The 16,371-nt window shown below is 59.9% G+C and overlaps 2 protein-coding genes and 1 pseudogene across 29 annotated transcripts in view; 2 read left to right on the plus strand and 1 right to left on the minus strand.

The window, feature by feature from the left end:
- The first annotated feature begins 1,054 nt into the window (after positions 1 to 1,054).
- On the plus strand, positions 1,055 to 5,530 carry HGH1 (HGH1 homolog). The gene is made up of 6 exons (XM_055287668.2): positions 1,055 to 3,246; positions 3,325 to 3,425; positions 3,533 to 3,631; positions 3,828 to 3,919; positions 4,007 to 4,129; positions 4,206 to 5,530. Exons 1-6 carry the CDS (start codon positions 2,654 to 2,656, stop codon positions 4,368 to 4,370), a joined length of 1,173 nt encoding a protein of 390 aa, XP_055143643.1. The 5' UTR covers positions 1,055 to 2,653; the 3' UTR covers positions 4,371 to 5,530.
- Positions 5,531 to 5,955: 425 nt separating this feature from the next.
- Positions 5,956 to 9,731, minus strand: LOC129485791 (testis-specific serine/threonine-protein kinase 5-like; annotated as a pseudogene).
- A 2,284-nt stretch (positions 9,732 to 12,015) lies between these two features.
- MROH1 (maestro heat like repeat family member 1) overlaps positions 12,016 to 16,371 on the plus strand; it is a 115,935-nt gene continuing 111,579 nt past the window's right edge. For 5 of the 28 annotated variants that reach the window (XM_055287630.2, XM_063643046.1, XM_063643049.1 and 2 more), the window contains exon 1: positions 12,016 to 12,112. Coding sequence is in view for 2 of the 28 variants with exons in the window: in XM_063643040.1 (XP_063499110.1) it covers positions 12,130 to 12,319 (190 nt within the window). In the remaining 26 variants the exon portion in view is untranslated. Of the gene's footprint in view, positions 12,320 to 12,693; positions 12,748 to 16,371 lie in introns of those variants that run through there. The other 23 variants (XM_055287633.2, XM_063643047.1, XM_063643052.1 and 20 more) reach the window with 13 other exon arrangements.

Consider the following 16,371-nt stretch of genomic DNA (forward strand, 5'->3'; position numbering starts at 1 on the left):
GACAGGGTTTCATCATGCTGGTCACTCTGGTCTCCAACTCCTAACCTTGTGATCGACCAGCCTCGGCTTCCCAAAGTGCTGGGGTTACAGGCGCCAGCCACCATGCCCGGCAAGCGTCTGACTTTTTGAGGAGCTGACAAAATGTTTTCCACAATGGCGGCTCCATTTTACAGTCTCACCAGCAGTGTATGTGGGTTCCAATTTCTCCACATCCTCATCAACAGTTGTTTAATCTGTGTTTTTGGCCGGGTGCGGTGGCTCACGCCTGTAACCCCAGCACTTTGGGAGGCCGAGGTGGGCAGATCATCTGAGGTCAGGAGTTCGAGACCAGCCTGACCAACATGGAGAAACCCCGTCTCTACTAAAACTACAAAAAAAATTAGCCAGGCGTGGTGGCGCATGCCTGTAATCCCAGCTACTCAGGAGGCTGAGGCAGGAGAATTGCTTGAATCTGGGAGATGGAGGCTGCGGTGAGCTGAGATTGCGCCATTGAACTCCAGTCTGGGCAACAAGAGCAAAACTCCGTCTCAAAAAAAAAAAAAAATATGTTTTTGATCATAGCCATCCTAGTGGGTTTTGCACCAATGTCTGCTACACCCTACTTTGCAAAACCATTATGACTATATATATGAACACTATGCAAGGTTTGCTCTCAGGGAAGCTTTGGAAAGGACCCATGCAAACAAGGCACCGTGACACTTAAATTTTATTACCTTCCTTTAAGTACCGTTCTCTTTTTTGAGACAGAGTCTTGCTCTGTCATCCAGGATGGAGTGCAGTGGCGCAATCTCCACTCACTACAACCTCCCCCTACCAGGTTCAAGTGATTCTCCTGCCTCAGCCTTCCAAGTAGCTAGGACTATAGGCACACGCCACCATGCCTGGCTAATTTTTATATTTTTAGTAGAAATGGGCTTCACCATGTTGGCCAGGCTAGTCTCGAACTCCTGGCCTCAAGTGATCCACATACCTTGGCCTCCCAAAGTGCTCAGACTGCAGGTGTGAGCCACCACACCCGGCCTAATTTACTGTTATTTATTTTATTTTTGAGATGGAGTCTTCCTCTGTTGCCCAGGCTGGGGTGCAGTGGCACTGTCTTGGCTCAATGCAACTTCTTCCTCCCAGGTTCAAGCAATTCTCCTGCTTCAGCCTCTCGAAGTAGCCAGGACTAAAGGCGTGTGCCACCACCCCCAGTTACTTTTTGTATTTTTTTTAGTAGAGAGGGGTTTCACCATGTTGGCCAGGTTGGTCTCAAACTGCTGACCTCAGGTGATCTACCCGCCTTGGCCTCCCAAAACGCTGGGATTATAGGCATGAGCTACCGCACCTGGCCTAAGTACTCCTATCCTGAAGGAGGCGGACAGAAAGCAAGCAGTCATGGGTGGCGGGTGGGCTGAGTCTCTGTAAGTTGCCCAGGGAAGATGGCTCTGACAAATAATTAGAAGTTGCCAGCCTTGTGTACAGCTGAGAAAAGAGCATTCCAGGCAGAAGAGACAGCAAGTGCAAAGACCCTAAGGCCAGAAAGGCCACCAAAGTTGTTTGGTTCCGTGTCCTGAGCTACCAGCTTGGCAGATGGCTGGTGCCCAAAAAATGCTAGAGTGAGGGAATGCCCTTCTTTTGCCCTCCCTTCCTCCCCAGTCTGTGTGTCTCTAGAAGGTTGCTGCTCTGCCCACAGTGGAGGACACGTGAAGAACTGGAGTCCTTTCCTGGGGCAGACTCCAATACTGGGACAGAGAAACTCTTCTGCTAGGACCATGGAACTGGGAGGTCCCAGTGTCTTTCTTTCCCAACTGCTCTGAGAAAATCGGCCAGTGGCAGGTGGAAATGATACGGAACCACAGAGCAGCAGGGCGGCAGACAGGGAGAGCGATGGTAGGGTAGACAGTACAAGGCTCCAGAGAGCTCCTGGATAACGCAGTGCCGGAAGCTGGCTCCCTCCAAACCTCCATTTACAAATTTTCTCTTCGTGCAAGTCAGTTTGAGTTGGGTTTGTCACTTGCGACTGAAGACGTCCTGACAAATGCCCCAAAGCTACCAGCTCAGAGATGCCCAGAGGCCTCTCCAAAGCTGCCTCCTCAGGTCCCCACTGGGGCCCTGTGTTGTCCTGTCCCTGGACGACCTGAGCTTCTCGGTGGCTGTGCCAGCCTGGACAAGGGCAGGCCTTCCTTCCGAGAGGCCCATGGCCACTCCGCCATTCAGCCCTTCTCTGACCCGACAGTCTAGTCTAGGAGCCGGGGCGCGGGCCTCAGACCCTCAGGGCCCACGAGAGGCCAGGGCCGGCTGACCAGGTTCGGCGTGGCCAGCGCCCAGTGGGAAGCACTGGCCGACCTAGCTGAGACCACACGTTAGTTTCCAGCAACTGTGGACTCGGGAAGCGGCCAAATCGCGCCGGGCCTCGGCCCCCAAGGCTCGGGACATCCCAGCGCTCAGTCGCCAACCTCCGCAGCTTCCGGCCAGACGCCGAGACCCATAACGCCCCGCGCGCGGCCTGGCCCCACCCTCCGCACGCCAGTCCCGTCCCTTGAGCCCAGTGCGTAGCCTCGGATTGGCCAGGGCGGCTTTCGCTCCTCTGGTGGGCGGGGCTGCGGGCCACACAGCGGACTCCCAAGTGGACCGCTGGCACCGGTCGGGTGGCAGCAGAGTGTCGCTCGACATGGGGGAGGCCGGGGCTGGCGCTCGCGCGCCAGGACGGCCGGAGGCAAGCCCGGAGGCGGAGGTGGTGAAGCTGCTGCCCTTCCTGGCGCCGGGCGCGCGGGCGGACCTGCAGGCGGCGGCGGTGGGACACGTGCTGGCGCTGACTGGCTGCGGGCCCGGCCGCGCGCTGTTGGCGGGGCAGGCGGCGCTGCTGCAGGCGCTGATGGAGCTGGCGCCGGCCTCTGCCCCGGCCCGCGACGCCGCCCGCGCGCTCGTGAACTTGGCCGCCGACCCCGGCCTGCACGAGACATTGCTGGCGGCCGACCCCGGGCTGCCAGCGCGCCTGCTGGGCCGCGCGTTGGACCCGCAGTGGCCCTGGGCCGAGGAGGCGGCCGCCGCGCTGGCCAACCTCAGTCGCGAGCCGGCGCCGTGTGCCGCGCTGATGGCGGCGCTGGCGGCCGCGGAGCCGGCAGACTCGGGCCTGGAGCGGCTGGTGCGCGCGCTGTGCACGCCCGGCTACAACGCCCGCGCGCCCCTGCACTACCTGGCGCCGCTGCTCTCCAACCTCAGCCAACGCCCTGCGGCGCGGGCCTTCCTACTGGACCCCGACAGGTGAAGCCCAGGGCGCCCGCGCGGGCGGGGAGGGGACGGAAGTTAGCGGGGAAGGCCCTAAGTGACCCCTCCCAACAGGTGCGTGGTCCAGCGGCTGCTGCCCCTTACCCAGTACCCCGACTCGTCTGTACGCAGGGGCGGGGTGGTAGGGACGCTGCGGAATTGCTGCTTCGAGCACCGTGAGTGGTGGGTGTGGCGGGGGCGCGTTGCCAGGGGCGGGGACTGGACTCCGGGGCTGCTCTGGACCAGTTTCCATTCCCGTCGCCCCACCCTCACCATCCCTCAGGACATCACGAGTGGTTGCTTGGACCTGAGGTGGACATTCTCCCCTTTTTGCTCCTGCCCTTGGCTGGGCCTGAGGATTTCTCCGAGGAAGAGATGGAACGTGAGTGGCTAGTGTGGAGCCTCAGTTGGCCGGAGAGGAGGGAGGCCAGTGGAGGGAGAGAGAGGTGTCCAGGCCACAGGCTCCTTCTGAAACTTTGCAGCAGTGAGTTGCTAAGCACAGGTGGGACTTACACAGGCAGAGCCTGGTCCAGCTGCCCAGCCCAGGGACACAGTGGCTCCCACACACTCACCCCTAGGGCTGCCTGTCGACTTGCAGTACCTGCCACCAGACAAGCAGCGAGAACCTGATGCAGACATCCGCAAGATGCTTGTTGAAGCCATCATGCTGGTGAGCAGGAGCCCTGCTGCAATAAGCACCACCCAACACACACACATGAGCATGCTGACATCTGGGTAACCTCTTCCACCTCCTCAGCTGACAGCCACAGCACCAGGTCGGCAGCACGTGCGGGACCAGGGAGCCTACCTGATCCTTCGAGAGCTGCACAGCTGGGAGCCAGAGCCTGACGTGCGGACGGCTTGTGAGAAGCTCATCCAGGTTGGTGCAGGGTTGGAGAGGCTGGGGAAGGGGTGTCTGTAGCTGGCCAGCTGCTCACCTGCCTCCCGTCTGGCAGGTGCTTATTGGGGACGAGCCTGAACGTGGCATGGAAAACCTGTTGGAGGTGCGGGTGCCTGAGGATGTGGAGCAGCAGCTGCAGCAGCTGGATTGCCGGGAGCAGGAGCAGTTGGAGCGGGAGCAGGCCCCAGAGCCATGGGTGGAGAGGGCCACACCCACCTGAGGCCCCTGCAGCTGGACACCAGCTCCAGGGTCCCCTTTGCCAGGCTTTCTCAGACCAGGGCTTCCTGCAGCTGCCTACAGGCCCCTTGGGTCCTCTTGTTCAGAGACTGTGCTCTTCTGAGAAGCAGAGCTACACTTAGGCTCCAGTAAGGATTGAAGGCACTTCCCAGCCCTGTGCAGTGTTGCTACCAGCAAGAATGAAGGTTGTGCAGAGCAGTACTGTGAGCTAGGCACCGTGACTCGGCTGCCTGTGCAGAAGGTGGAGGTGGCAGGCGGATGGCCAGGGAGCCGTGAGAAGACTCTTCCTGGGCACGGTGTGGGGACTGGACAGAAAACCACTGCAAGCCCCAAGGAGCCAGCTGAAGCCTCCCAATCCCCAGGGAACTGCAGGGTCTGGGCAGAGGTGGGTGCATAGGTACAAGTGCTGCTTTGTCAGCCCCACTCCCTGCGGCTCTCAGCTCCCTGTTCCCTGAGACCTGGCCTCAAAGGGCTGACCCAGCCATATGTAGATCCTGGGGTCTTTCTAGGACTGTGCCTCCCTGCTTGCTAGGACCCTGCCCTCAACCCTTGTCAGCTCCCTAAGTCTTCCTGTTTCCCAGTCTCAGATTGAGTGGGTGCTCTCATTGGCCTCTCTAGCTAGGCCATCTCCCTGGTCAGCTTCCTTGAGCCTGGGTCACTCCTCTCTGGCCTTCTTACCTCTGCCAAGAGCCTCCAGATGTGCCTGCAGCCTGGTCCCTGTCCAAGCTTCTCCCCCAGCCACCCTCTGCCCCTGTGGTAGAGCCCATTATGTGCTCTGGGGCCTTACGTGCTTCTCCCCTGGACCTATGTGCATCCCCCCCACCTGCCAGTTATGTGGCTGCCAAGCCCCACAGGCTGTCATGGTGGCTCTTGCCACACACTTCCATTCCTGAGCTGATCTGACCTCACTGCCACCTCTTGCATTGGGCTTTTGAGGGCTGGCCCCTGCTCACTGATGGGCCCTCCCAGGCCCCTTGAGCCCTGGTGAAGGAGCTTAGCTTGTCTTCTTGGGAGTTCACAATGCCTCACTCCACACCCTTAAACTGGAGCGTCCCCTGTGGTCTCCTGCTGTGGCTCGGGTGCTGGGCATCTCCCGCCTCCAGGATCTCCTCTCACCTGCCCCCATTAAAGCTCTGCCACTCATGCAGGCATGTGTGGACCATGTTTTCCCCTGGCCAGAGCCCCCACCTGCCACTGGAGGCCACTTGCCCTCTTAGGCAGTCAGACATCTGCACTCTCTTCACAGAATAAATGCTTCATCTGGCCTTGCCCCACCCACACACCCTCAGTTTACTGGAGCGCCTCCTGGAGGCGCTCACTCCCAGGCTGGCTGCCACAGCACTCTAGAGCACCAGCTGGGCAGAACCCACCCCTCTTCTGGGGTGCGCTTCCGGAGGCCTGAGCTCAGGGCCCACATTCTCCTTGGGGATGCCCTGCTGGGGGCAGTGCAGCTGCAGGACTGGCTGTTGGCACTCTTAAGTCTGTGCCAGGCTCCAGGTCATCCACGGATGCTGGGAGTTGGGACTGCACCTGCTTCTCTGCAAGGGGCCATAGTGGGGTCAGGTGGAGTGCAGAGGGACCACGTGCTGCTCAATTGCTCACCCACAGGGCCACACTACACCTGGCACAGCACTGAGGAAGAACGTATTCGCTGCAGGCAGCATCCAGCAGTGTGCAGCCACCTGCTGCAGGCCCAGGCATGCATTTGGGTGCAGCTACAGCAGCCCCCGAATCAAGTCCTGGCACTGGGCAAGAGCTCATGGTTGCAGCCTCTCACCACCTCCGGCACCCACCCTCACCCCATGCACATCACTGCCAGCAGTGCCAGCAGCTTAGAGGAGTCAGTCCTTTCACCAGTGGGGAGACTGAGGCATAGAGGGGCAAGGCAGTGTGCCCTGGACTAGTGCAGAGCTCAGGTTCGCAGCCACGGCCTTTCCTGAATTGCATTCTGAGTCAGGTCCTCCAGCAGCCGAGCTTCCCCAGCACTTGTCACTGCCGTGCGTGGACCAAATGCTTCCCAGCCTAAGTGGGGAGGATGCCAGATTCAGTCTCTTCCACCACGCCGGACTACCCTCCTGGGAGTCCAGGTCTCCCTCACTGCCGCTCTCTAGGCCTGAGCTAGGTGTGGGAGGGTCATGGGGTGGTGCTCAGCTGGGAACAGACCTGGCCAGAAGGTGGGACCGCAGTGCATGAGGTGCAGCATGCAGTGGGGCTAGCGCTCCTTGAAGGGCAGCTTCCCACTCACCATGGCATAGAGGATGACACCTCTGGGGGCATGAGCTCTTAAGGGTGTGGCCCCTCCGTAGCCCTCCCGTGGGCCCTGGCCACAGGGTTGGGGTGCCCTGGTGGCACTCGGACTCCACAGGTCGGCCCACTCCCCGCTATACTTGCTGTCATGAGGATCTCTGGGGCTGTGTAGGCTGGGGAGCCGCAGAAAGTGCTGAGCAGTAAGTTCCTGGGCCCCATGCAGCCGGCGAAGCCAAAATCTGTACGAGGTGCGTGGGGGAGGGTGGCACTATGCATGAGGGGCAGGGGTGCAGGGAGAGGGACTTGAGGACGCCAGTCTGCAGGGATGGCTGTGGAGGTTTGTGGGGTTGCATGCAGTGTGTAGCCGACAGCAAGGGTGTGGGTGTGGATGAGGTGGGCCTGGTCTGGGGGCACATGTGGGGGTTAGGCCAGTGGCCTCAGGCCCGAGGGTAAGGGTGGCCTGCAGGCCTTCTGGGAGGGCTGAAGGCAGGGGCCTGGCTGGGACAAGCGTGGGGTGTGGGCCCCTGCATGTGGAGGCATTCAACCCCAGGCTGGGGGTCAGGGTGGGGGCTGTGGGCTCACTGGTCAGCTTGAGAAGGCCGTGGTCTTCCAGCAGGATGTTCTCGCACTTCAGGTCCCTGCATGGGAGTGGGGAGGCAGGAGGTAGGGCTGGCTTGGGCTCAAGTGGGCCTCTCTGTGCATGTGGGCAGACGATCGGCCCTGCCCTCACTGGTGCACGATGCCCACGCTGTGGTAGTGTGCCATGGCACTAACTAGCTGCCAGAAAAGTCCGAGGGCTTCCTTCTCCTCCGGCCCTGGGCGGCAGAGGTGATCCAATGCAGCGTTGATGTGCTCCAGCAAGTCGCCCCAGGCCACCAGCCCCAGCACGAGCTGGCTGCTCTGATAGGTCTCATACAGCTGCACCTGCAGCCCACACACCTGCCATCACCCTGAGGCAGGGCCAAGGGTGTGCTGGAACTGTCAAGGGTACCAGATACAGGTTTCAGGATGGGGCTGGGCTCCAGCCCTGGGGCGAAAGGGAGGTCCAAGGTGGGAGGGGCCGATAGGCCTGGGGCAGGCAGCTGGCTGGGGAGAGCTACCCTTGGGGAGGCGGAGAGTGGGGACAGGCTGTGTCCAGGCTTCTGCCCACAGGTTCAGGTGCTCGTAGGTAGCGTTGAGTGACAGAGATCTCACGGGGCAGGGGCTTGTGGGAGAACTCCACCGGGGCCTCGGTTGTAGAGACGATCTTGATAGCTATCTGTAGGGTGGAGGGCGCTTGCTGTGTGAGACTTGGCCCTTGAGGGGCTGGCTGTGGTAGGGCAGGCCCCTGTCCTTTATGCACTTTGCTGGAATCCTCAGGGGGGACGCTGGGTGAGCAGTGCCCTTGGAGGGCAGTGATGACCTCCCTGCTCCCTCCTGTGCCAAGTACTCTTGTGTTCAAGGGGTTTGGGAACGGGATGGTCAGCCTGCAGGAGCCCCGGGGAGGCCTCTGGGGAGGAAATGGGACTGGGGAGAGTCTCAGGCGGAGGAAGCCAGAGCAGCTGGATGGTGCCTGAGTGGGTTTGGACACGGAGGGGCCTGCTGGGGGGCACTGGAGCCCCTTGGGAAGGGAGGTGAGCCTGTCTTACCATGGTGTGGCGCTTGCCCTGCAGGTCGGAGGACAGCTTGGGGTTGTGGTGCATGCGCTCGTGGGTGGCATCAGCCAAGTACACCTTGGAGAGGGCCCCAGAACCGATCTTCTTGGAGGAGAGCAGGTAGCCCTTGTGCTTGCACTCACACACCTGCTCCGCACTCACACACCTGCTCCGTGAAGGTTCTCTGATCCAGCGTCTGCCTGCTGCTGCCCTTCACGGAGGGCAGTGCATGGAAGGGGGCGTGGTGGTCCAGTTTCACCAGTCTTGGGGAGCACAGCTGAGACCTGACTTGTGTCAGAGGGCAGGGGCCAGGGTGGTAGGGGGTGCTGGGTGGGAACTGAGTCCCTCTTGAGGCAGCAGCCACCCTTCTGAAGACTTGCTGGGACTGTGGCAGAGGCAGGGAGTGATGGGGCTGCAAGCTCAGGGCGGGGGCTGGCACAGCTCTGGACGGGGCAGGGGGGGCAGCTCTGGGAGAAGAGGGGCAGGTTCTAGAGTGGAGAATTCTAGAGCCGTACCTGCATTGTGTCCTCAAAGGGTGTGTCTTCTTGTTTTGAGGAGCTGCCCACTCTGAGGACATCTTGTGGGACCAGTCCTGCCTACATGGGGCCCGAGACTCTCTATGAGGTGAAAACCCATTTCAAAGGCTACAGCCAGGGTGAGGCCTCTGTGGACCCCTCTGGACGTGGCTGGCCACAGAAAGCCGTTAAAGAAACGAGGGTGGGGATTTCTGGGGCATAAAGACAGGAAAAGGGACACATACGTGTCAACCACCATTTCAATTGCACCCCCTCCTTCGAGAGGATGCCGTGGCCATGCTCAGCTGGGCCCTAAGGTGCGCTGAGCCAGAGGAAGGCAGGCAGGAGCTCTGTCTCCCGGCCTTCTCCACTGGAGCCTGAAGCACCTCCTGCCCAGGCCAGCAGGGTGCAGGAAGTGTCCCACCTAGAGACCTCTGCAGACTTGACCACACACCCCAGGGCAAGCAAGGGCCCCACCCCTGAGCCTCCCTCTGATCCTAGAGCTCCAAGAGACAGAAGCCAACCTTGCCTCTCCCTTCTGGACCCCAGAGTGCCCCGTAGGCACTATTACTGCTAAACGTTTGAGTGCCAGCTGTGTGCCGGGCACCACTCTGGGCAGTCACACCAGCTACAACTACCACCTGTAGCAGTCCTGCCCCCGTTCACAGAACACATTCAGGTGCCCAGCCCATGGGGGCAGTTCACATCCAGGATCTCAAGTCCTAGCACAACCAAGCAATCCTCGCTTTACAGATGAAATTGAGCCCCTGTGGTGGGGAAGCCCAACCCAAATGTGTCATCTCTGCTGTGAGCTGGACAGCACAGTGGCTGTGGGCCTTGAGGGCAGGACTGCCTGATGGGCAGCCATCCTGGGAATGTCTGCAAGGGTCCAGTGTTTGGTACAGACCAGTGAGTTTGGGGAATTGGGGTCTCCTCCACCGAGATCTGTGGGTGCACGTGGCATGTTTGCTGCAGAAAAGGCCCCGGAACGGGCTGGCTTGTGCTGGAAAAATACACTTTCTCATCCCTTTTGGACCATGAGCTTCTTGATATTCCTTTGCTCACCCTCAGGCCTTGTTTGGCAAATTGCCTGGCATACAGAAAATAAGGACAAGGTCTGGGTGTAGTGGCTCATGCCTGTAATCCCAGCACTTTGGGTGACCAAGGCAGGAGGATCTCTTGAGCCCAGGAGTTGCAGACCAGCCTGGGTAACATAGTGAGACCTTGTCTCTGCAACAAAATTTAAAAATTGGCCAGACTTGGTGGTGCCCACCTGTAGTCCCAGCTATTTGGGAGGCTGAGGTGAGAGGATCACTTGAGCACAGGAATTTAAGGCTGCTGTAAGCTATGATCGTGCCACTGCACTCCAGCCTGGGTAACAGTGAGAGGCCTCATTTCAACAATAAAACCCAGCTTGGGCTGGGCGCGGTGGCTCACGCCTGTAATCCCGGCACTTTGGGAGGCCAAGACGGGCAGATCACAAGGTCAGGAGATCGAGACCATCCTGGTTAACATGGTGAAACCCCATCTCTACTAAAAATACAAAAAAAATTAGCCAGGCGTGGTGGCGGGCGCCTGTAGTCCCAGCTACTCGGGAGGCTGAGGCGGAAGAATGGCGTGAACCCGGGAGGCAGAGGTTGCAGTGAGCTGAAATCGCGCCACTGCACTGCAGCCTGGGCGACAGAACAAGACTCCGTCTCAAACAAACAAACAACCAGCTTTGACAGCATAGTGACACCCTGTCTCTTCAAAAAAATTTAAAAATCAGCCAGGTGTGGTGGTGCGCCCTGTGGTCCCAGCTACTCCAGAGGCTGAGGTGGGAGAATCACCTGAGCCCGGCGAGGTTGAGGTTGCAGTGAGCACCACTGCACTCCAGCCTGGGTGACAGACCTCAGAAAAAACAAACTGGTTTGTGGTTGACCTGGGGGTTAGGAAAAAAGAGAAACTGCTCCAGGCAATTTAAGCAGGTGAGATTGGTTGCTTAACTGTTAGAAGGGCTGGAGAGGCACGGGGGCAGGGTGGAGTTCGTCGAAGGGGGGGTTGCAGGAAGTGGCCACTCTAGAACCGGAGCCAGGTGGTCCCGACCCTGGGTGGCTGAGCCTCTGGGCTCTGCTGCAGAGCCTGGGAGCCTGCGCCCCCTGCGGCGCACCTCCTCTCCCTCCCGGTTCCCACCAGTGGCAGGACACAGCTGGAAGCCCGCGAGTGTCAAGCCAAGTGATGACTGCAGGATCAGAACGGCCATTGGCTCTGTCCACCCTCCCTTTGCAGTCTCTACTATCCGCGTCGTTGCCTGCACCAGAATCCATTCCCGGGGCTTCACTGGGCAGCCGTCCCGTGCTGGGCTTTGTACGCAGCCCTCGAGAGCAAAATACTGACTCAGGCCTGCCCCCTGGCGCAGGGGCGGGGCTGGCGTTCGTTTGTGATCGGAATGAAAGTGGGGCTGTGCTGCGCGCGGCGGCTGGTGTGCGTGGGGCGGAGGCGGCACCGAGACCAGGAGGGGACAGGGCAACAGGCGCGTGGGAAGCCGCCGCAGGGGCCGCGCCCGCATCCGCGAAGGGTCCTGCGCTCTCCCGGGCGCCGTCCCCACAGCGGGAGCCTAGTCCCTCCGGCCGGGAGTGGACGTCCTGCCCGCGCTGCTCCCGCCACCTCCGCCCGTGCCGACGCCCAGTCTGGACGCGCGACGGGCGCTTTCCTTCCTCACATCGCTCTTATCGCGTCCCGAGCTCCCGGGACCCCGCTGGCCGCCTCTCTCCCAACGAGCGCCGGGCCCCGCCAGTCCTGCCCCCCTCCCGGTGCCGCGGCCTCCAGCGGGCGCTTCCGGGGCAGATAGGGCGGGCGGGGCCGCGCGCGTCCAGGGCGGGCGTGTGCTTGCGAGCTGTCGCAACGCCGCGCCGAGCCCGCGTCCCCGGCGTTTGGGAGCGGAGGTCACCAGGGCCGTGTGAGTCCGACGGGGGCACGGGGACTGCTGCGCCCCGGGGCTGGCGTAGTTGTCGCGAGCCTGAAGGCCGCGGCTGCGCAGTGGCGGCCGCGCTGACGCTCAAGAGACAGAGGCGGTGGCCAAGTAGCGGCAGGGGGCGGGGCCGAGGTGAGGCGGAGTCTGCGCACTCCTGCTTTGCAAATAAGGGTGGGCGGGGTGGAGCGAGCGTGAGAGACGTGCCCCCGACCAATAAGTGTAGAGATCGCTTGGGGGCGGGGATCTGCTGCCGCGCTCCAGGCTGCGGTTGGCCAGAAGGCAGCGGGGGCGGGCTCGGCGAGCGCGGCTCCGCCCACTCCGGGTCCCTGCTGGGCGGGAACGCGGCGCCCGGGCCGAGGTGGCGGCGGCTCTTCAGGTAAACGGCGGGCGGGGATGAGCCTTCGGCGGCGCTGGGGAAGAGTCCCTCGGGGAAGTCTGAGCTGGAGAGCCTGGGGCCGCTCCCTTGGCGGGGCCGCGGAGGAAGCCGAGTCAGGAGGCGCCTCCCCAAGGTCACAGGGCGAGCGCTGGGAGGGTCCTGGGTGTCGCGGGGACCTTGGCTCAGGTGTGCGCCGCGCCACAGCCGGTAAGAGAGGCCGTAGCTGTGCGGCTGTGCTCCTCCTCCGCGCCGCTAAGTGGTCTCGGCCGCGCGACCGCCCCTCCTCGGGGAGCGCGGTGGTCCCCGGTGCCCGCCCCTCCGCGGGAGCGCGGTGGTCCCCGGTGCCCGCCCCTCCTGGGAGCCCGGTGGTCCCCAGTGCTCGGCCCTCCCCGGGAGCGCGGTGGTCCCCGGCCCTTCTCCCCCAGGCGGGGCCATCGGGGGTCCTCTCTCCGGGAAGCCAAGCATACGCCCGGAGCCTGCAAAGCCGGCGTGCCCCGGGCCTCCGTATGCCTTCCGTATTCTCTGACGATCGCGAGCAGGAAGGTGATTTGTCCCTAGTCACGAGGATGACTGGTCATAGCGTGCAGGGCATAGCTCTGTCAGGGCCGCGGGGAGCCAGCCTTCACTCAGCCAAGGTGAGACTTAGGGGCTGCCGGGCAGGAGTTGGCCGGCCGATTTGGGGTCGGATTTTCGGGCAGCGTCAGTGCAGCTGCAGTGTTAGGGTCAGAGGAAACCACTCTGCGGGCGCTGGTGGCTCGGTCCTACACACTCTGGGGAGGGGCTCCTTTGCCTGCTCAGGTGGGGAAGAGACAGACCCATAAACTCAAGTGCAGTGAGGTTAGCAGAAAGGGTTACGGGGGTGTGGCCAAACCTAGGGATGTGAGCAGAGTTGGGTCGGGGACAGCCCCGTAGGCAGGCACCACTTTGGAAGGGGGTGGTGGTGAACGCACACGACGCGGTAAGAGGCAGGCAGGGTAGGGCCGGTGATAAGTCAGGTGAGGGTGGTGAGTTGAGTTTAGAGCTGTTGGGTCTCAGTGCGATGACCATGGATGGAGATGTCCCGAAGACCCCGGGTCCCGGGGAGGCGAGGGCTGGAGATGCGTGTGGGAATCGTTGTTTGCGGCATGTTTCATCGGTGGTACGTGTTTGTGACGGGGCTGCATGGACAGTCTGGGCACCCTAGGGTGCTGCTGTCTGTCAGCAGGATCTTCGCTGCTCAGTCTCAGGCTCCCAAGGTCCCCGTGAACAGGTGTCTCTGGTCTCTCTTTGATGTCAGAGTGGAATGACCTGAGATTGAGCTGTCTTTGTTAACTTGAAACTGGTGTGCAGGCCGCTGTGGCTTGTGGAGACCTGCACCTCCCCGTTTCCCACTGGCTGCGGTTGATTGCTGACTGCTGAGGGACACCAGGGGGTCAGAGGTGGAGGCTGTGGGGCATGTGCTTGCCTGAGTTCGTGGCTGTCTTCTGTGTCAGGAAACAGGTGCCCGTGCTTAGTTTTCTTTCCCAGGGTCCACAGAGGCCCAGGAGAGAAGCCTGGTTGTTGCCCTCTGTCTCGTAGCCCCCTTTCACAGAGCTGGTTTATTTGGGGTAGAGACATCCTCTGTCTGTGCCAGTCCACACAGCTTGGTTTCTTTGGGGTAGGAGCACCCGGAAAGGCTCCCGTGGCTCTTGCGAGCTCCTAGCCAGTGCGCAGAGAGCACGGACTGCTGCCCATCATGAGAAATGTGCTTTTCACTGAGCTGGAGGGGCCACCTGGTTTTGGGGGTTTGCACGCGCACCAGTGACACAGCTTGGTGTGGCCTGTATTGAGGAACCACGTTCTCGATGGACTGTGAGCGGTGGGCTGTGGGATTGCATTTCCCAGGGTCATCAGCCTTATTGGTGACTTTGGAAGTTGATTCTGTGGCTGCTGTGGTAGGAGAGAAGGTTCCTTGGACCTGACGCATGGGTGGGGCATTCTGTGACCCCCCAGTCTCCCTGCACACACCCAGCCCTGCAGGCTGGCTCACCACTGCTTCTGGGCTATGGTTCCTGTGGCCTGCACAGCCTCGCACACCCCCAGCTAACACTTTCGGACCCCGTGCAGCACCTCTGTTGTGTGCACAGGTGTGGCAGCCATACTTTTTGTGGCCGGAGGGTTTTCAAGACAGGAACTCTGGGCCTGGGATGGTGACTGGCGGGTGTTTACTGTATGTGGTTGAATTAAATGAAAATGAAGCAGCTCTTTCATTCACACAGAAATGTGTGCTATGTAGGGAGAGAAGACCCTATCAACCCTGCCTGGCACCTTCTCCCATTCGTTTGCTTTTTGTTAATTTAACCAGAGCCCTGATTAGCATTTGTGTTTTTTTTCTGACATCCCCGTTACATACATGTCTGTGTACTAGTATGAGGGCATCTGTAGATAGATGTGGAAAAGTGGATGTTTAGCCACTGAAGCTTGTTGTGGCTGTTCTTCAGGCTCTGCTACTGGCACCAGCCCCTGTCCTCAGCACGTCAGATGCTCTTGGTGTTCAACTGTGACTTGTGACACTTTTTGCCATGTGGCCTACAAATAGAGGTGCTGGTCATCACTGATCATCACCATTTATAGGTGGTGGGACAGGGCACAGGGATTTTCCATGCCTGCTTGTGGCTTACTGGCTCTGCCACTGAGCCCTTATCCAGCCACTGATACAGGAGTGCTGGGAAGAGAAGAGTGTGGTCCCTTATGGAATGGGGGAAGGGAAGTGCTGGGTACAGTAGGGCATGGTCCCTGGCTAGGGCTCCACCCCCACAGACCTAGGTAAGGACAGGCACTCCTGCCTTCCTGCCCAGATGTTGCATTTCCCAAGACCACCCTGGCCTGCCATACCCCCCTCCTGTGCCTATAAAAACCTGAGACCCAGGCCAGGCGTGATGGCCCATGCCTGTAATCCCAGCACTTTGGGAGGCCCGGGCAGGCGGATCACTTGAGGTCAGGAGTTCGAGACCAGCCTGGCCAACATGGTGAAACCCCGTCTCCACTAAAAATACAAAAATTAGTCGAGCGTGGTGGTGGGCGCCTATAATCCCACTTACTCAGGAGGCTGAGGCAGGAGAATTGCTTGAACCTGGGAGACGGAGGTTGCAGTGAGCCGAGATCGCGCCACTGCATTCCAGCCTGGGTGACAGAGCAAGATTCTGTCTCAAAAAAAAAAAAAAAAAAATCTCCAAGACGCTGGCAAGGCAGGGGCACAGGCAGCTGGACATGGAGAGGAGCAGATTGGCGAAAGAAGGCACAAGCAGCTGGACCTCGAGGGGAACACGCCAGTAGAAGAGCACACCAACAGACGCCAGCACACTGGCAGGCCATCCACTGGCTGGACAAGGCGGAGTTTGGCCAGGGCAGTCGTAGGAGAGCTGGGGGTGCCAAGCAGTCCCACTCCAGGGGAAGACCATCTCCCTTCTGGCTCCTGCATTGGCTGAGAGCTACTTCCACTCCATAAAACTTTACACTGATTCTCCAAGCCCAGGTGTGATCCGATTCTTCTGGTACACCAAGGGGCAAGAACCCGGGATACAGAAAGCCCTCTGTCCTTGTGACAAGTAGAGGGTCTAATTGAGCTGGTTAACACAAGCTGCCTATAGACAGCAAACTAAAAGAGCACCCTGGAACACATGTCCACTGGGGCTTCAGCTGTAAACATTCACCCCTAGATACGGCCTGTCCGTCTCTGTGCTCCCCTAGAGGTTTGGGCAGCGGGGCACTGAAGAAGCAGTTCACACCCACATCACACGCCCTGCGACTGGGACAAGGGAACATTTCCGCAGCACTGTGCCGCACTGCTGTTGGCTCTGGAAGGGCGGCTGAGTGCCTCTGTTCATCCTAGGGGCAGTCAGCACAGTCCCCATATGTCTTCCGGCGATCTCTCTCTTCTGAGAATTCTTGCACGTCCTTTGCTGTCTTTCCTGTTTATCTTGGGGATGTGCACAAGCCCCTTTGCATGCAATAGTCCTTCCCTATCCACAGGGATATGTCTCATACCTATATACCTATGATAAAGTTTAACTATAAATGAAGCACAGTAAGAGATTGACAGCAATGAATAATAAAATAGAGCAATTTATGACAATACTCAGGACAGCGTGCAATTTAAAACATGAGTTCATTTCTGGAATTTTTCTACTTAATATTTTTGGGCTGTGTCTGATTGTGGGTGGCTGAAACCAAGGAAAGTAAAACAGGGTAAGAGGGGACTACTATGTTAATATTAGGCAAGTCATCTTCTCACATATATT

Source organism: Symphalangus syndactylus, chromosome 7 (genome assembly GCF_028878055.3).
Source record: "Symphalangus syndactylus isolate Jambi chromosome 7, NHGRI_mSymSyn1-v2.1_pri, whole genome shotgun sequence".
Classification (NCBI taxonomy): Eukaryota; Metazoa; Chordata; class Mammalia; order Primates; family Hylobatidae; genus Symphalangus; species Symphalangus syndactylus.